The sequence below is a fragment of the Monodon monoceros genome, unplaced genomic scaffold (assembly GCF_005190385.1).
Source record: "Monodon monoceros isolate NGI ecotype Baffin Bay Population unplaced genomic scaffold, NGI_Narwhal_1 Super_Scaffold_12, whole genome shotgun sequence".
Taxonomy (NCBI): Eukaryota; Metazoa; Chordata; class Mammalia; order Artiodactyla; family Monodontidae; genus Monodon; species Monodon monoceros.
The window spans coordinates 63,212,650-63,231,052 of NW_021703768.1; the positions used below are offsets into that span (position 1 = coordinate 63,212,650).

General features: G+C 37.6%; 1 protein-coding gene across 3 annotated transcripts in view; it reads right to left on the reverse strand.

Annotated features, from left to right (window-relative positions):
• The window catches only part of HOMER1 (homer scaffold protein 1), a 126,302-nt gene that overhangs the window by 26,398 nt on the left and 81,501 nt on the right, over window positions 1-18,403 (reverse strand). For all 3 annotated transcript variants that reach the window (XM_029218151.1, XM_029218150.1, XM_029218153.1), the window contains one exon: window positions 4-160. In XM_029218151.1, the coding sequence (XP_029073984.1) occupies window positions 4-160 (157 nt within the window). The remainder of the gene's footprint in view (window positions 1-3; window positions 161-18,403) is intronic.

Sequence of the window (18,403 nt, forward strand, 5' to 3'; positions counted from 1 at the left end):
TACCCGTTTGTGCAGACGTTCTGCTTCCTCTTGATATGCAGCAAGTTGCTGTTTCCATTGTTTCACATTGGCAGTGGACTCCAACAGGGCTGCAGTGAGTTTGGCATTATTTCCTTTGAGGGTAGCCAGTTCAGCCTCCCAATGTTTGCTGATTGCTGAACTAAAATAAAAGAAAATTCTACCCATTATGCTGAATATTGTTACATTGAAGAGACAACAGTACTCACTTCTATTATTTGGTTTATAATCCATGAATGTTTCAAAAACAACCCCAAAAGAATAAAAACACAAATATTTCACTGAAATGTTCCTAGTGAATAAAACCTACCAAGTAAAGAAATATAAAAGCTACCAAAGTAGGAGGCTTAATATGGAAGAGTTCCCTTCTTTATGACAGATACAAGTATCTACAGAAGAGATTCTACCCATTCTCTTTTGAGGAATAAACATTATATCTTGAAAAATATTTATAAACAAAACCTAACAACGTACTTTATTTTTTAAGAGCGTCAAAGCCTGAAGTACAATTTCATTCCTTCATATAAAACATATGAGGATGCTTCAATGTTAATAAGGTCTGGAACATGTAATACAGTATTTCTTTTGAAATTGTTGATTTACGTCATCTTATTCAGAATTTTTAAATGCCCCAAATACAAAATTTGCTGTAATAAATTGAATTCAGGTCATATGATAGGCTAGACCTAGAAACTGGTTCTAAACACTTAACTTCTGATAGAATTCCAGTGTCACTTATAGAACAAAACTAAAGCAATCACCTTTTTCCTCATTTAATGTTCTACTTGATAACTTACCCAGAGTTAAGTATCTCAACCAAGATAATTTTCTATTACAAAGACTATTCCATTAGGTGAGAAGACCCCTCTCTTGATAATTCCTTCTTAACTTTCCAATGAAGAAAGAATTACCTCATTTGAAAGAAAAAGATGGTTTCTCTTTCTCATTATTGAACCGTTTATTCCTATTAGTGAAATTCTACTAACTTCATCCCATTAACTAGTGATGATAATAGCTTTTTTAATCAGCATTTTGGGTTTTAAAAAGTCATTTGCATCACAGAGCAAATGCTTTGGTGGATTGATATTTTATAGTAATCTTAATATATATTGTATAAAAGAAAGTATCATTTCAATCATCAAGATTTCTAGAGCTCATCACCAGGAAGAAGACATATCAGCATAACAAGATCATTTCTGTGGCATTCTTCCCAAAAATGCATAGCCGTCATTCCAATTTTGTAAAAACATATATATTCTACAAAATAACTGATTGGCATGATTCAAAAGTGTCAAAAAAAGGTAAGTTTGAGAAACAGATTGGAGGAGACTAAGAAGAAATAATGAAATGCAATGTGGGATCCTGGATGGGATCCTACAACAGAAAAGGGACACTGGTGAAAACTGAGATCTGTAGTTTAGTTAGTAGCATTATATCAATGTTAATTTCCTGATTTTGATAATTATATTATGGTTATGTAAGATGTTAACATGAAGACAAGCTGGATGAGGGTATATGAGGATTCCCTGTACAGTTTTTGCAATTTTTCTGTAAGTCTAAAATCAGTTTTAAATGAAAAGTTAAAAAATTTTCTAAAGTTTACAGAAAAAACTTCATCAACCACCATGAAAGGACAAAATCAAACAATCAGTTAAGCTATTAATTTAACAATCCATTTCTATCCTTAAAAAGAAAGCTCTTTCCATTTCTTCTTTTGTGGAATGATTTTCCAGGTTCAGATTTTCTGAGTAAACCATGCACCGATTCACCTGCCCTAACTGAATTATAGATTTTTAAACCATCTACCAATTTTTCTGCTACAGATGTTAGTTTTATTTAAATGGACTCTACAATCTGACAACAAAAATCTTACTGAACTAATTTAAACACTTGATACATGCAAATATCAAACCTCTTAAAAATTAAAGAGCAGGGCTTCCCTGGTGGCGCAGTGGTTGAGAGTCCGCCTGCCGATGCAGGGGACGCGGGTTCGTACCCCGGTCCGGGAGGATCCCACATGCCGCGGAGCGGCTGGGCCTGTGAGCCATGGCCGCTGAGCCTGCGCGTCCGGAGCCTGTGCTCCGCGACGGGAGAGGCCATGGCAGTGAGAGGCCCGCGTACCGCAAAAAAAAAAAAAAAAAAAAAATTAAAGAGCAGAAAAAATGATTTTGAATATTTCTAAAACACATTTGTTGAAAATTTCACAATTATAAAGTAAGATTACCATCTTTATAAAAGGAAAAAGAACAAAAACGAGAGTGCTTTATTTTTTATTTCTCTAGGTTTTATCTTACAATCTGTATGTAGCAAAGTCCATTAAGAATTTGAGAACTCAGCCTACATCACAATTATTTCAGTCATTATTTGTGTATTGTCCAAATATTAGCCGCTAGCTGCATGTGACCATTTACATTTAAATTGCTCAGAATTAAAGTAAAAAATTCAGCTTCTCAGTCCCTTTGGGCACATTTCATATGCTCAACAGCCACACATGACTAGTGGCTACCATACTGGACAGCAAAGATACAGAACTTTTCATCATCACAGAAAGTTCTACTGGACAGTACTGTCCTAGATGATCTCTACATTTCCGTTTTTTTTCCCAATTCTTTGCATTATGGGCTGAATTGTGTCTGCTCACGAATGAATGTGTTAAAATACTAACCCCCAGTACCTCAAGATATGAGTATATTTGAAGACAGGGTCTTAAAAGAGGTAATTAAGTTAAATGGGGTAATTAGGGTGATCCCTGATCCAATATGACTGGTGTCCTTATAAGAAGATGAATTAGAACACAGACATGCACTGAGGAAGGTCATGTGAAGACACTGGAAGAAAGCATCTGCAAGCCAAGGAGAGGTCTCAGGAGAAACAATCCTGTCAACACCTTGATCTTCAGACTTCCAGCCTACAGAAAATAAAAGTCTATTGTTTAAGCCACCCAGACTGTGGTATATGTTAGGGCAGCCCTAGCAAACTAATACTACATATAACTTAAAAAAACCCCACTACATATCTGTAATATTGCGATTTATAATAAACATACATTTTGGTCTTTGTCCATGGTTCCTAGTTCAATAGTTCCCCAAACCCTTAGACTTTCCTAAGCAATAGAGCAATGGGAGCATCTTTTTTATAATATTTGGTCTTTTGTCCTTAGTTCCTGAAACTGATCCAGAACCATAAAGGTGAAATGTGTCTTGTTATTCATAATAAGCCCTGTTCAGCCACAAGTAAGTTTATGTTAATGAGGTGACTTTGGGAAACCCCTAAAGATGGCGGGACTGGCTGCCAAGGAAACCAACCATGAGAACAGAGTTGGAACTTTCAGTCCCAATCCCTGATTTCCAGGGAGGGAAGAGGGGCTGCAGACTGAATCAATGACTAATGGCCAATGAGTTAATCAATTATGTCTACATAATGGAGGCTCCATAAAAACCCAAAAGGATGAGGTTTGGAGAGCTTCCATGTCAGTGAACCAGAATGCATTCACATACCACTGTGCTGGGCCCCAAACGCCACAGTGACAGAAGTTCCAGGGATCCTTGGGTGAGGGAAGAGGCCACTACTGTGGAAAAGCCACAAAGCATGGTCAGGATTCTTTTCCTCTTTGGAAACAAAGCCTCAAATCACTGGGAGAAGGGGAGAAAATCTTGTTACCCCAACCCTCCCAGACACAGATGAAGACCCGTGATGGCCAAGGGAAAAGTAGGGAATAAAACTCTATAACCCTGTGAAAAGAACAAAAAACAGTCCTAGACTACTAGACGTCCTAGACCATTAGAGGTCTCCAACCTTGGGGGATGGGGCAGGAAACTCCTGCATAAGACTGTTAGATTTACAAGGTTGAATTTGTCTGCTACTTGGAGGGGTACAGGATCACTGAGAGAACCCCACCCTGATACCCCAGGACACAGGGCCTGCCCAAGATTGAGGCTGGACAAGGACAATAGAGAAACCTACCCTATCCCCTACCACCAAGCTGATAGCAGCCTTCTACTGGGGGGAGGTCAAGAGACAGACCCCCTCTGAGGCAAAGGTACATAGAAAAGACCAAAAGCTGAGGGTGGAGCAGAAACAGTAAGAAAACCTTCCAGCAACCCAAACCCAACTCTAAGCACATGGTAATGCTAGACATGTTTAAAGCCTGTGATGTACTCATGGTAACCACAGCAACAACAAATTCCAAATCCAGGTCAACCCCTGAATAAACCAGCTTAACCTTCACACTAACAACCTAGCAGAAGAGTCAGGCCCATCTCCAGGAGTAAATACTATTTATCTTTATTGAATGCCTTACTTTTGGCATTCAATAAAAAATTATAAGACATACCAAAAAGCAAGGGAAAAAACCTACTGCCAAGAGACAAAGCAGTCAACAGAGTCACACCCATAGATGACCACAAAGTAGTATTTATCAAACAAGGAATGTAAAATAGCTATGCTAAAGGTTTTAATGGAAAAGGAGGACACCCTGTATCATCAAATGTTGAATTTCAACAGAGATGGAAACTATAAGAGTCAAATGGAAATGCTAGAGGTAAAGAACATGATAATAGAGATGAACAATTCTTCTGACAGGCTCATCAGTAAACATGACATGGCTGCATAAAAGTCAGTGAACTTGAAACCAAATAGAAATTAGCCAAACTGAAACACAAATAGAAAAAAGAATGAAAAAAAAGAAACAAGGTATTCAAGATGTGGGGCAATATCAAACTGTTCAACGAATGTGTAGCTGGAATCCCAAAAGGAGAAGAGAAAAAAAGGCAGAAGAAATATTTTGAAGAGAATCTGGCTAAGAATTTTCAAAAAATAATAAAAGACATTAAACCTCAGATCCAAAAAACTCAAAAACATATTACATATAGAGGAACAAAAGTAACAATTACAGTAGGTTTCTGATCACAAACTAAGTAATTCAAAAGACAATGGAGTGACAGTCATGAAAGAAAACAATTCTCAGCTCACAATTCTACACGCAACAAAAATACCTCTCTAAATGAAAGTGAAATAAAGAGTTTTTCAGACAAACAATAGATGAGAGAATTCTTTAACAGCAGACATACACTATAAGAAATATTAAAGAAAGTTCTTCAGGTGAAAGACTATGATACAAGAGCAAAACCTGGATCTCCAAGGGAGACAGGAAAGACAGGAAAATATCTGAAAATGATTAAAATGAAGATAGTTATAAAGGGTCTAAGACAATCCAAAGGAGAAAAAATAGTCTTTTAAACAAATGGTGCTGAAACAACTGGATAACCACATACAAAAGGAAAAACAAAGAATCTTGACTCATATCTCATATTCAATAAAAAAATTAACTCAAAATATAAAACTATAAACTTCTAGAAGAAACCATAGGAAAAAATGTTTGTCTCCCTCAGTTAGGCAAAGGTTTCTTAGATACAACACCAAAAGGATGATCCATTTTAAAAAACTGAGAAAAGGGATTTTATAAAAATTGAAGCATTCTCTTTGAAAGACACTATTTAAAAATGAAAAGAGATTCTGGAATGCAAGAGTGGATCAACAAAGCAAAAATCAATATAGCATACCACATTAACAGAATGAAGGGGAAAAAAACCATGTGATCATCTCAATTGATGTAAAAAAGGCACTTGACAAATTTCAACATCCTTTTGTGATTTTTCAAAACACTCAATAAACTAGGAATAGAAAGAAACTACCTAACATAATAAAGGCCATGTAAGAAAAGCACATAGCTAATATCAGATTCAAAGGTGAAAGACTGAAGCCTTTTCCTTTAAGACCAGAAACAAGAGAAGGATGACTATTTCATCATTTTAAATTCAATATGATACAGGAAGTCCCAGCCAGAGGAATTAGGCAAGAAAAATAAATAAAAGGCATTTAAATTGGAAAGGAAGAAGTGAAATTATCTCTGTTGCAGATGACATGATCTTATATGTGGATAACCCTAAAGATTCCACAAAAAAGCTGTTAGAACTAACAAATGAATTCAGCAAAGTTGCAGGATACAAAAATCAGCACACAAAAACTAGCTGTGATTCTATATACACTGAACAATCTGCAAAGGAAATTAAGAAAACAATTCTGTTCACAATAGTATTAAATAGAATAAACTACTTAGGAATAAACTTAACCAAGAAGGTGAAAGACTTGTACAATGAAAACTGTAAAATGTTGCTGAATGAAATTAAAGAAGACACAAACAGAAAGACATACCATGTAGATGGACTGGAAGATTTAATATTGTGAAGATGTCAATACAACCCAAAGTGATCTACAAATTCAATGTAATCCCTATCAAAATCCCAACAGTGCTTTTTGGAGAAACAGAAAAATCCATCCTAAAATTCATATGGCACCTCAAGAAACTCTGAACAGATAAAACAATCTTGAAAAAGAAGAACAAAGTTAGAGGTCTCACATTTCCTGATTTCAAATGTATTATAAAGCTACGGTAATCAAAATAATGTGGTATTGGCATAAAGGCAGACATATAGACCAAAGGAAGAGAGAGTCCAGAAATAAACCCTCACATATGTGGTCAAATGATTTTCACATACATGGTTGCCATGGCCATTCAATGAGGAAATGACAGTTTTTTTCAACAAATGGTGCTGGGAAAACTGGATATCCACATGCAAAAGAATGAACTTAGTTCTGTGTCTCACACCATATGCAAAAATTAACTAAAAATGGATCAAGCAGGGCTTCCCTGGTGGCGCAGTGGTTGAGAGTCCGCCTGCCGATGCAGGGGACACGGGTTCGTGCCCCGGTCCGGGAAGATCCCACATGCCGCGGAGCGGCTGGGCCCGTGAGCCATGGCCGCTGAGCCTGCGCGTCCGGAGCCTGTGCGCCGCAACGGGAAAGGCCACAACAGTGAGAGGCCCGCGTACCACAAAAAAAAAAAAAAAAAAAAAAAAAAAAAAAAAATGGATCAAGCATAAGAGCAAAAACTGTAAAACCCTTAAGAAGAAAACATATGTGAAAAGCTCCATGACATTGGACTTATGATGATTTCTTGGATATATCACAGAAAGCACAGGTAATAAAAGAAAAAAATAGATACAGCTGGAGTATGGCAAAATTTAAAACTTCTGTGCATCAAAGGATACAATCAAGAGAGTTAAAAGGCAACCCACAAATTGGAAAAGATATTTGCAAATCATATATCCAGAATATATGAAGAATTCCTACAACTCAACAACAACAAAAAACAAGCAGCCTGGGCTTCCCTGGTGGCGCAGTGGTTGAGAGTCCGCCTGCCGATGCAGGGGACACGGGTTCGTGCCCCGGTCTGGGAAGATCCCACACGCTGTGGAGCGGCTGGGCCCGTGAGCCATGGCCACTGGGCCTGTGCGTCTGGAGCCTGTGCTCCGCAACGGGAGAGGCCACAACAGTGAGAGGCCTGCGTACCGCAAAAAAAAAAAAAACCAAGCAGCCTGATCAAAACATGGGCAAAGGACTAGAATAAATATTTCTCCAAAGAAGATACACAAATGGCCAGTAAGCACTTGAAAAGATGCTCAACATTGCTAATCATTAGGGAAATGCAAATCAAATTCAAAATGAAATACTACCTTACACCCATTTGGATGGCTACTGTCAAAAAAACAGAAAATAACAAGTGTTGGTGAGAACATGAAGAAATTGGAACCATTGTGTACTGTTGGTGGGAATGGGGCAGCTAATGTGGAAAACGGTATAGCAGTCCCTCAAAAAATTGAGAATAGAACAACCATATGATCCAGTAATTCCACTTCTTGGTAAATATCTAAAATATATTTGCATAACAATGTTCATAGCAGTATCATTCAAGATAGTTAAAAGGTAGAAGCAACCCAAGAATCCACTGATGCATGGATAAATAAAATGTGGTAAATACATCATACATACAGTGGAGTATTACTGAGCCTTAAAATGGAAGGAAACTGGGACTTCCCTGGGGGCACAGTGGTTAAGAATCCGCCTGCCAGGGGGCTTCCCTGGTGGCGCAGTGGTTGAGAGTCCGCCTGCCGATGCAGGGGACACAGGTTCGTGCCCCGGTCCGGGAAGATCCCACATGCCGCGGAGCGCCTGGGCCCGTGAGCCATGACCGCGGAGCCTGTGCTCTGCAACGGGAGAGGCCACAACAGTGAGAGGCCCGTGTACCGCTAAAAAAAAAAAAAAAAGAATCCACCTGCCAATGCAGGGGACATGGGTTCGAGCCCTGGTCCAGGAAGATCCCACATGTCGCAGAGCAACTAAGCCCGGGCACCACAGCTACTTAGCCTGCGTGCTGCAACTACTGAAGCCCATGTGCCTAGAGCCCGCACTTTGCAACAAGAGAAGCCACTGCAATGAGAAGCCCGCACACTGCAATGAAGAGTAGCTCTCGCTCGCCGCAACTAGAGAAAGCCTGCGCACAGCAATGAAGACCCAACATAGCCAAATCAAACAAACAAACAAACATTTAAAAAAAAAAAAAAAAAGGAAGGAAATTCTTATACATACTACGACATGGAGAAACCCAGAGGACATTATGCTAAGTGAAATAAATTAGTCACAAAAAGACAAACACCATATGATTCCTCCTATGTAAGTTAGCTAGAGTAGTCAGATTCGTAGAGACAAAAAGTAGCAGGGTAGTTTCCAGGTGCTAGGGGGAAGAGAAGAATGGAGAATTTCTGTTTAAAGGGTATATAATGTGTCAGTTTTGCAAGATGAAAGAGTTCTATAGATTGGTTCCACAACAACGTGAATATACTTAACAATATTGAACTGTACACTTAAAAATGGTTAAGATGATAAATTTTATGTTATATATATTTTACCCCAGTTTTTTTAAAAAGGAAAAAAAGGGCTACATACTGTATGATTCCATTCTTTCTTTAATGTATGATTCCATTTATATGACATTAGGGAAAAGGCAAAACTATAGTGACAGAAAACAGATCACTGGTTGCTAGGAGCTGGGGGTAATGGGGAGAGGCTGACTACAAAAGAGGAGAGAATTTTGGGGGGCGATTGAACCCTTCTTTACCTTGATTGTGTTGATGTGTACACAACTGTACAAATTTGTCAAACCTCATAAAACTGTACAGTAGAAAAGGTGAATTTTACTATACATAAATTATGCTTCAAATAAAAATATCACACAACTAAAAGAAAAAAAAGTCTATCGATGCACTCCTAGATACTCTTTCTATGACTTGTAGGATTCCAAATAATAGGAGCTCTGGAAAGTCAGGTCTTCTTAAAACGGGTAGAATGGTCTCTAAGCTGCTCCACTCATGTATTTGTTGGCATAGGAAGAGACTGGGTGGGCAGGAAACAGAACAGCTGTGACACATAATAAATGAGAGTTGAAAATTAAAAGGAAGGAGATGAGGGCAACTGGAGATGGTGATAAGAAGTAGATAGGAGAAATAGGATTAGAGAGGCAGAGATATACACAAAGGAAAGGAATGGGACATAGACAAGGTATAATTAAAATTGATTTGGGCAGGAAAAAATTAAAACAATGCCTCTGGAACAGGAAAGAAAAAGATGAACAAAGTTTTGATATACTATAGCTTGTTTACTTCATACCCCTGAACATGTTTTGAACCTCTAATGTATTAAGTAGTGATGTCTGGCCACAGATGAGCTGATCAATGGATTCCCATTAACCTTTTTCTTATTTCCTCTGCAGAGCCCAAAGTACTGCTGATTGCACTAAAAAACAAATGTTGAAAACACTGTCATATCAAATGCTTTTTCGCATATTGCACAAGAGTACAGTAAACCATAACAATTTGAGACTTAACAGTGACGAAATGAATACTACAGCAGAGCAGTTCAATGCTAAGTTTTTGTTTCTGCATTTTTTTATACTTGGTTCCAATGTAAATAAATGTGTTGTTAAGGCTATTTTGCCATATCAACCAAAATTTGATCTTTGTTGGTAAATCTGAATCTTTCAGAACATTCTTGCTACCTGTACTTAATGAGCTGCTCCTCTAATAATCTGTCTTTCTACAGCACAACTTAGGAAATAAAATGTTTTTAATTTTGGTCAATCTGCCCTGTTTTCTCTCTACAGCTTCTTTATATATTCCTTTCACCATCCAGTATATTAGAATACCTTCCACAGTTTCGGTTTATAATGAATTCTAGAGTGCCCTGAAGGAAGTTCCACATGTGAGCTATCTCAGACGTGTTCAGCCCTTACATATAATGTTAAATACTTGGCACACTTTCGCAAGTTTGCAAAAACAATGTTCCTTGCTTTAGTCTACAACTCTAAGGTATCACGTTCCTGATTTTTAGCGGTAATAAATACCTTGGGATTAATTCTGATACCAACATTTTAAGTTAGCATTTTACATTTCAGAACACTTGTTTTTTTTAAAAAACATTGGGGTTCTCTGGCTACTAACTTGGTCCTTTTTTACAGGTACAGTTTTGATAGTTTCACATTAACTGTTTGCAAAGAAATTGCTTAGCTGGAGACACTGGTGAGTCAGAAGATATACTGAAATACAACTATGATCTCATGTCTGAATGCTGGAATAAAGGGCAAAATAATTCTTTATTCTTGTGACTGTTTGGTAGAGTTTCCCTTCAAAAAGGACCAGCTGATTTCCTGTTGGCTTGAGATCTAGAAGTCAGATGAAGGAGTTCAAAACACTCCAAAAACATCATTTGAAAGGTTCCTTAAACTGGAATTTTACTGTTTTCCTTCATCTAATGTCAGAGTTCTGCAAGAAAGTAGTAAACTTCATTAAATTAGTTACATAAAATCTAGAAGAAAAAGTACTTCAAAAGTACTATCTAACAAATAGACTGTCTAACAAAATAAGAATCTTATGCACAAACAATGCACTTATTTAACCTGTGGAGTGAATCCTCTATGTGAATGGTCAGTTGTAGCATTGAAGAAATATGCCTCTCTCCCATGCCTCCAGGACCCAGGATCCACCATCAGAGTCTCTGGAATGGTAGCCCCTTGTATTGATATATATTTCCTAATAAGCATGTTAATTATGTAGAACTGTGAAAAATATCCAGATAAGCTTTTAAAAGAGGATTTAAGATTAGGTTGCAATAGGCTTACTACTTGACATTAATCTTGGTAGTGAGGTCACTCCCTAACTATGAAAGTAAGAGGGCTGATGTGAGCACCCCACAATACTGCCTTGTCTCAGGACCTGCCTGTTGGTTTCTCTCCTCACTCCCTCTCCACACCTGTGGATGCAGTTGCAGCCACCATGGTGTTCAACCTGTTTGTGTGCCACTTCTGGGCTAGGTGCTCTCATGCCCACCTACTGGCCCCAAGCTAGTGCCACTGAGAAACTAAGGCCTTCTTCAACAGTTTGGATCGAAATTTGTTTTTCTTAATACAATGTAAGCTATTCTTTTAGAGCAAATAAATACCTCTTAAATGAAAACAGTAATTTTGCATTGTGTATAAACGGTATTTAAAGAACCTAGTATACTAAGAATTTTTCTACTAGATATGGCTGAAAGCCCCAATTTGCCTAAATCCTTAACAAGGTGCCTCTCAAAGCTGACTGGAATTTTGGCAACTTCCTTTCTTATCTTTATGCTTATCCTCGGGGCCTTCTTATCAGATGTTCCCTTTGCTCTGTTCCTTACCCTCCTGTTGGCACCTGCTTCTAAAAGCTGCCTCCTCTGACCATTGCTTTCAATGTTTGCCTTGATAATGTCCCAAATTTTACTTTCCAGCTCAGATTCCTTCCCTGCCTCACAATCCATTATCTTTGCACAGAGCCTGGTGTGTCTGGATTAACATACAATATAGAAAGTGATCGCTAATGGTAAACAGATGAAGATACGTTTGCCAATAAAGTTTTAAAGACAGCCCTGTCATGAACTGGAAATCACATGGTTATAATTGGGAAACACAGTTTTTAGAAGTGAAATGGAATTTAAGTATTAAAGCTTTTAATAAACAGTGGTTTGGAAGAAAATCTCAGAGACAAGAGTAAAGTAGTTTTTAAAGAAACACTGTATCACTAATGTTATTGACAGCCCCAAAAGATGATACTGGGTTGAAAAACTGGATATAGGGCTTCCCTGGTGGCGCAGTGGTTGAGAATCCGCCTGCCGATGCAGGGGACATGGGTTCGTGCCCCGGTCTGGGAAGTTCCCACATGCCGCGGAGCGGCTGGGCCCGTGGGCCATGGCCGCTGAGCCTGCGCTCCGCAACGGGAGAGGCCACAACAGTGAGAGGCCCGCGTACCGCAAAAAACAAACAAACAAACAAAAAACTGGACTTAAGTTATAGAATCAGAAAGTGAGTTGAAGAGTTGGACTCTGCATATGATGAAATTATAGGAACATCTTAAACCATTTATTTTACATATATTACGTATGTACAAAAGAGTTACATAGATATATTAATATCTATGTTTAAATATACCTGAAAGAGCTGTTATAGTCAGTTTAATTGACAATGTTTTTTCTTGGTAGTATATAAATAATAGTGTGTCTTATCAAAGGCATCTGGAATCAGATAAACTACAGAATTTTCCTTAGTTCTGGTAAAGAAACTGAAATACCACTGACTTTTCTGAGGAAGTTATGAAATTAATCTGAAGCAAATTACTTCCAAATGTATAACGCATGTCTGTATCAGTCTATAAATAGAAATTTCTAAGTTGTGAAGAATTCTGTTAAAAGTACACATTAAGCAAGAACCAACTGTGAAACAGTGATTAAAAGTATAGGCTCAGATACACTGAAAACTAATACAATGTTATATGTCAATTGTATCTCAATTTAAAAAAGGCACAGGCTCAGGACTCTGTTGTTGATATGGTTCAAATCATGGCTCTGGCCATTTGCTACTTATAGGACTTCAGGGATGTTATCTAACCTCACGGGGTCTCAGCTTCCTCATCTGTAAAATGAGGGTTAATACTAACTCTCCTCATTAATTTTGAGGAATAAACAGCCCAAATAAAAGTACCCTTGAAGAAAGCACCTAACCATCATATGTTAGTGCCTTTTGTACACGTACAGGCAATAAAGAATCCTGAAAGAATCTTCAGTGAGCTATAAAGCTAAAGAGATTACATTAAATATTTTAAGGGAGATATTTTTGATTAGTGATGTAAATAACTTAAGCAGATATAATTCAAGTGAAACCACACCAGGTGTGCACTCCATGATTTCTGCTGTCACCCTTAGGTAAAACAGATGTATTATTTATAAGTTTAAACCTTTGGTGTAGACCTCAGAATAGACTTATCAAGCTAATGAAGGAGTGAGAAAATAAGTTAACAAACATGATTCTCATGAAGTGGTAAGGTTGCTTTCTGATTGTGAGGGGTGAGAAGAGAAGGTGAAATCTGAATTTGAACTATGCTATGCTTACCTCATAAAAACATAATGCACTTTAATGCAGAGTTTCCCATTTGACTTTAGAGGACACAAAAAGTCTAGCCCTAGGCCTGTTTTTATTCACTAAAATGGAGGGACCCATAAACCCACTAAAAAGAGGCCCTTAGAAATCCCCTACCACCCATAACTGTGCTCCTAGCAGTAATGGAAGCATATCTATGTGCTAGAGTAGCTTTCACTGGAGATGGCTTCATACTATATAGTATCTGCTAACATCTGCACACGGCCTGCCTGGCACAGTCATGTCTGTGGTCTCTGCCATGTGCCTTAAAGTACCTGTGGTCAAGGAATGGAGATACAAGGTGAAGGGACCAGAGAGGTCCCAATTTCATTTTCCCTTTTTACTCTCCCTGCAACTCCCTACCTCTTTGACCTCAAAAACCTTTAAAGAGATTCCCTTTGAAAACGTAAAGCAACCTATTCTCTTTAAAGTAAAGTAGGCATGGATACCAACTTCTTGCTCAAAGATATTTATTTGTGAAAGGCTCAAACTACTTTAGAGGTGTTTAAAATATTTTAATGTAAATCATACTTCCCCTACCATCAGTGAATTTGAGAGGGTTGGATGCTGGATGTAAGGGAAGGGAGGAAAAGCTATTTAGTGGGCCTACTGCTAGTTCATAAATGAGAAAAGAAAAGAATTTACTCAAGGTCATACTGTGAATTGTGCATCTACTGCCTTTAGGCAAGTCAATAATTGTGTTGATTTCCCTCTTATAAAAACTGGTCAGTGACTAAAAACTTTCTTTGGAAACTTATTCAGAGAACGATGTTAGATTATCCTATTGGGGAGATGTCTTCAGGGAAACAACCTTAAATACTAAGAATTACGTTCCTCTTATCTTTTATGAATATACATCTATCTTTTACAAAGAGTGAGATCAATTAATATTGAGGCTGTTCTTTTATTTACAGGGTAATAACATTATAATCATCATACTTTATTCAAGACAGAAATGAATATTTTTATCTATCCATAATTTGATTGAGTTTTAGAGGCTAAGATGTCTCTGTTTCCTTGCAAAGTAGGTCACTTAAAGAAAATCCATGCTAAAAATTGTTCAGCACAATATTTAGTATTGTTGGGGAAAAACAAGATAAATAAAATAGAAATCTCGCTCAGTACTAGCAGAATGGAAAAGATGCTATTAGCAGAGATTTTGCAAGAGCTAAAATTGAGTAGAAATATATGGATAATTTTACAGTAAAATCTGTTTTCCAATTTCTTGTCATGAAAACTTTTCATTTTTTTAGAAACCAATTGTAATAAATAATTTAATTGACCATTACTTAACACTCAGAATCAGAGAACTTTTGCATTTCAGTTTAAATTTGTTTTTAAAGGTAAGGCCAGAGTCAAAAGACATAACTTCAAATTACTTAAAAGTCTGAGTTGTAGAATGAACAAAATTTTACTTGCAACTATTATTGTTTTTTAGTTGAGGCAGATCATCATTACTAACTTCTTTTATTTAATGTATATGTGAGCTATGTAAATAATATGCAAAGGTAAAGGCCCTGACCAGAAGTATTATGCAAACGAACTTTAAAAAGGGGGAGATGATAGGTGAATATACCTCAGAATTAATAATAACTTAGTCTACTACTGATTGATTGGCTATTAACAAGACAGGCTTTTTTGGTTTTCCCTCTAAAGCCTGCCTGCTCAGCCTGGATGGAAGCCAAAGTAACTCCAAGAACCAACTTTATTGGCCAAGTTGATGAAGACTGGCTGTACTCCAACTGCAGATTAGTTCTGCAAGAGTCACCACTTTAGCAATAGAAAGATGATACAACTGAAATCACTGTCAGCAGGGTACTGCTTTGTGTTGTTTTTCTAGTAACAGTGACAGATTTGAACATAACCATCCCACAAATTTAAGTTTCCCTTTTGCTCTAACACCTCTTCTGTAATCTGTGACTTGGAAAGAGTTTTTGTTTGTGTGAAGCTATCACATATGATGTCAAGATCAGTGATGTGGGCTTCATTTACACCATGCTTAAGCAACTGAATTAACTAACTCAACTACTGAATCCAAATGCTGTAATGGATGGGGGCTTTCTGCCTTCTATATAGCAGCAACAGAGCTAAAACTTGAATTAAGACTCCTGCCTTAAGGTTTTTCCAACTAAACCATAAAGCATTTTTTCACATGTGCTCCTCTGCTCTATTATTTATCACAATAGGCTACATGCAATCATATGTAAGGGTGTTGAGAATGCCATGCAGGTGACTACTTTTCAACTAGCTTAGAATGTGGATTAATAAAAATAATTATCAGATTATACTAATTTAAACAGATTAAGTTTGGATTAAACAGATTTAAGTTATTGCTCCAAAGGTCTTCGACATCATAGCAAAATTTGCAAAATGTATTTTGAAATGGAGAATGGTTACAAGTATGGATTGACTAATAAAGCAGGATCTCTATACTTCTTTTTGAGGATATGAAAACAATAGACATCCATATCACTAAATAACTCAAAATCAAAAGACTTTATATTATAGAGATGGATGACTTGTTTTATTTACATTTACATGTAAAAGTAAATAATTTTATAAAACATATAAATGTGAATATCTGCATAATTACTTTAAGGGCCTTCTATTACTTTTTGCTATGCTGTTTTCTACAAATGAGCACAGAGTCTACTAAATCTAGGCTCTTAGCACTAAAATATGCTTTGAGGTTTACTTGGTTTATTAACAGCCTTTGGAAAATAACTCCAAATAACTATATATCCCAAGCTTTAGAGGAGCTTCTATCATATATATTAGTTTGCCCATATTAGTGAAGTCCTTATGTAAATATTTAATGAGCTTGTAATGACTGATTTTTTTTTTTTTGCCTTTCAATTAGTTAAGTTAGCTCTATGATTGTTACTGATTTATAAAAAACAAGTTAAAGGCTTATGAGCCCAGGGTCACTGAAGCATTATTCACAATAGCCAAAATATGGAAACAACCTAAGTGTTCATCAATAGAGGAATAAAGATGTGGTATACACACAATGAAACATTATTCAGCCACCAGAAAGAAGTACATCCTGCCAGTTGCAACAACATTGGATGGGCCTTAAGGGCGTTCATGCTAAGTGAAATAAGTCAAACAGAGAAAGGCAAATACTATATGACAGCAGTCCCCAACCTTTTTGGCACCAGGGACCAGTTTCGTGGAAGACAATTTTTCCACGGAAGGTGGGTGGGGGGCGGTGGTGGTTCAGGCGGAAACGCAAGCGATGGGGAGCGACTGGGAGCAGCAGATGAAGCTTTGCTCGCTCACCCGCCCACCGCGCACCTCCTGCTGTGCCGCCCGGCTCCTAAGAGGCGGAAGACCAGTAGTGGTCCAAGGTCCGGGGGTTGGGGACCCCTGCTATACTCTATCACTTATACGTGGAATCTAAAAAAGCCAAACGCAAGAAACAGAGACCACAATGGCAGTTACCAGGGGATGGGGTTGGGGAAAAGGAATCGAGATGTTGGTCAAAAGAGTGCAAACTTCCAGGTAGTAGACGCATAAGTTCTGGGGATCTAATGTACAGCAAAGTGATTACAGTTAATAATACTGTATTATATACTTGAAAGTTGCTAAGAGTAGATCTTAAATGTTCTCACCACAAAAAAAAGAAATGGTAATTATGTAACCTGACACAGGTGTTAGCTAACACAATCATCTGCAATATATAAATGCACCAAATCGACACACATTGTACACCTTAAACTTATACAATACAGCAATTATATCTCAAGCTGGAAAAAAATACTTAGGAGAAAGTCTATGCAAATATAGATCTGGAAAGCTAGCTTCCATGCTGAGTTTTTCAAGAATTATATTAAAATGACACGACTTGTGGCAGCTAACTTCATAAGCAACTTAAAAATGTTAATCTTTTGAGAGTATAAATACTCTTTCAGATGCATTTTTGTAAAACTGAACAGAGAAATTCAAGAAAGAAGACAAGTCTATTTTAGATTCCATTTACTGATATCACTTATCACTAAATAGATGTATATATTTTTCTCGTCCTCAAAGGAATTTCTACCCTAATTGTAGGAAAAAAAATCCTAATACGTAAGGAACAATTAATCAGTCACTTGAGTCAACAAATGTTTTTTGCACACCTACTATGTGTCAAGCATTCTACCAGACAATGTGAATTTAAGGATAAATAATCATGGCTATTGTTCTCAAATGGTTTACAAGCTCGTGGAGTAGAAACACCTTTATCTTTTCGTATTTCCTTGCTCTCAGAGCTGCAGAGTGAAAAAACCCTCTTTTTTTTCCCATCCCAGTTTTTCTCTACAGATTCCTTCCTTTGTCACTACCAAGACCTCAGATAAGGGCACTAAACACCCAAGGGCTTCAAGGCAAAGGCAGGCACCCCTCCCTCTGCCTGGATTGCTCCTCCCCCAGTCTTCTAGGTGGTTTCTATTCTCTGGAAGATGTCTGATAAGTGACCCCTCAAGGAGGCCTCCTCTTCTGATCTAGACAGACTACTACCTGCCCTCTCCCTCTCCCTTTAATCTCCTCTTACATGATACTTTTCATAACAGTAATTATACAGTCATTTATTTCTTTTTCTTGCACCCCCTACTTAAGTTTAAACACCATGAGAACAGAGATGTTTGCCTTGTGCACTGATGTATTCACAGTACCTGGCACTCAAATATGTCAAAAAGAGTATAAAGGGAAGCATGAGATCAGAGAGTGTTGAAGTAGCTATGAAGACAGCTGGGGCTCTTTGGGGCTTGCAGAGCACTCCATGAATCACTACCTCTGCATCATCATCACCACCACCAAATATATGTTCCACTGCCTCACAAAGCTCCTTGAGGGCAATCTTAGTCCCTTTGTCCTGGCACACAGACATGCTCAATAAATGATTTTGAACGAATGAGTATTAAAAAGGACCTATACATGGATAACTTCCAGAAACAGCTGGTCATGTTTATTTTGACCACGCTTTTGCATGTGGCTCATGGTAATTTTTACATATATAAT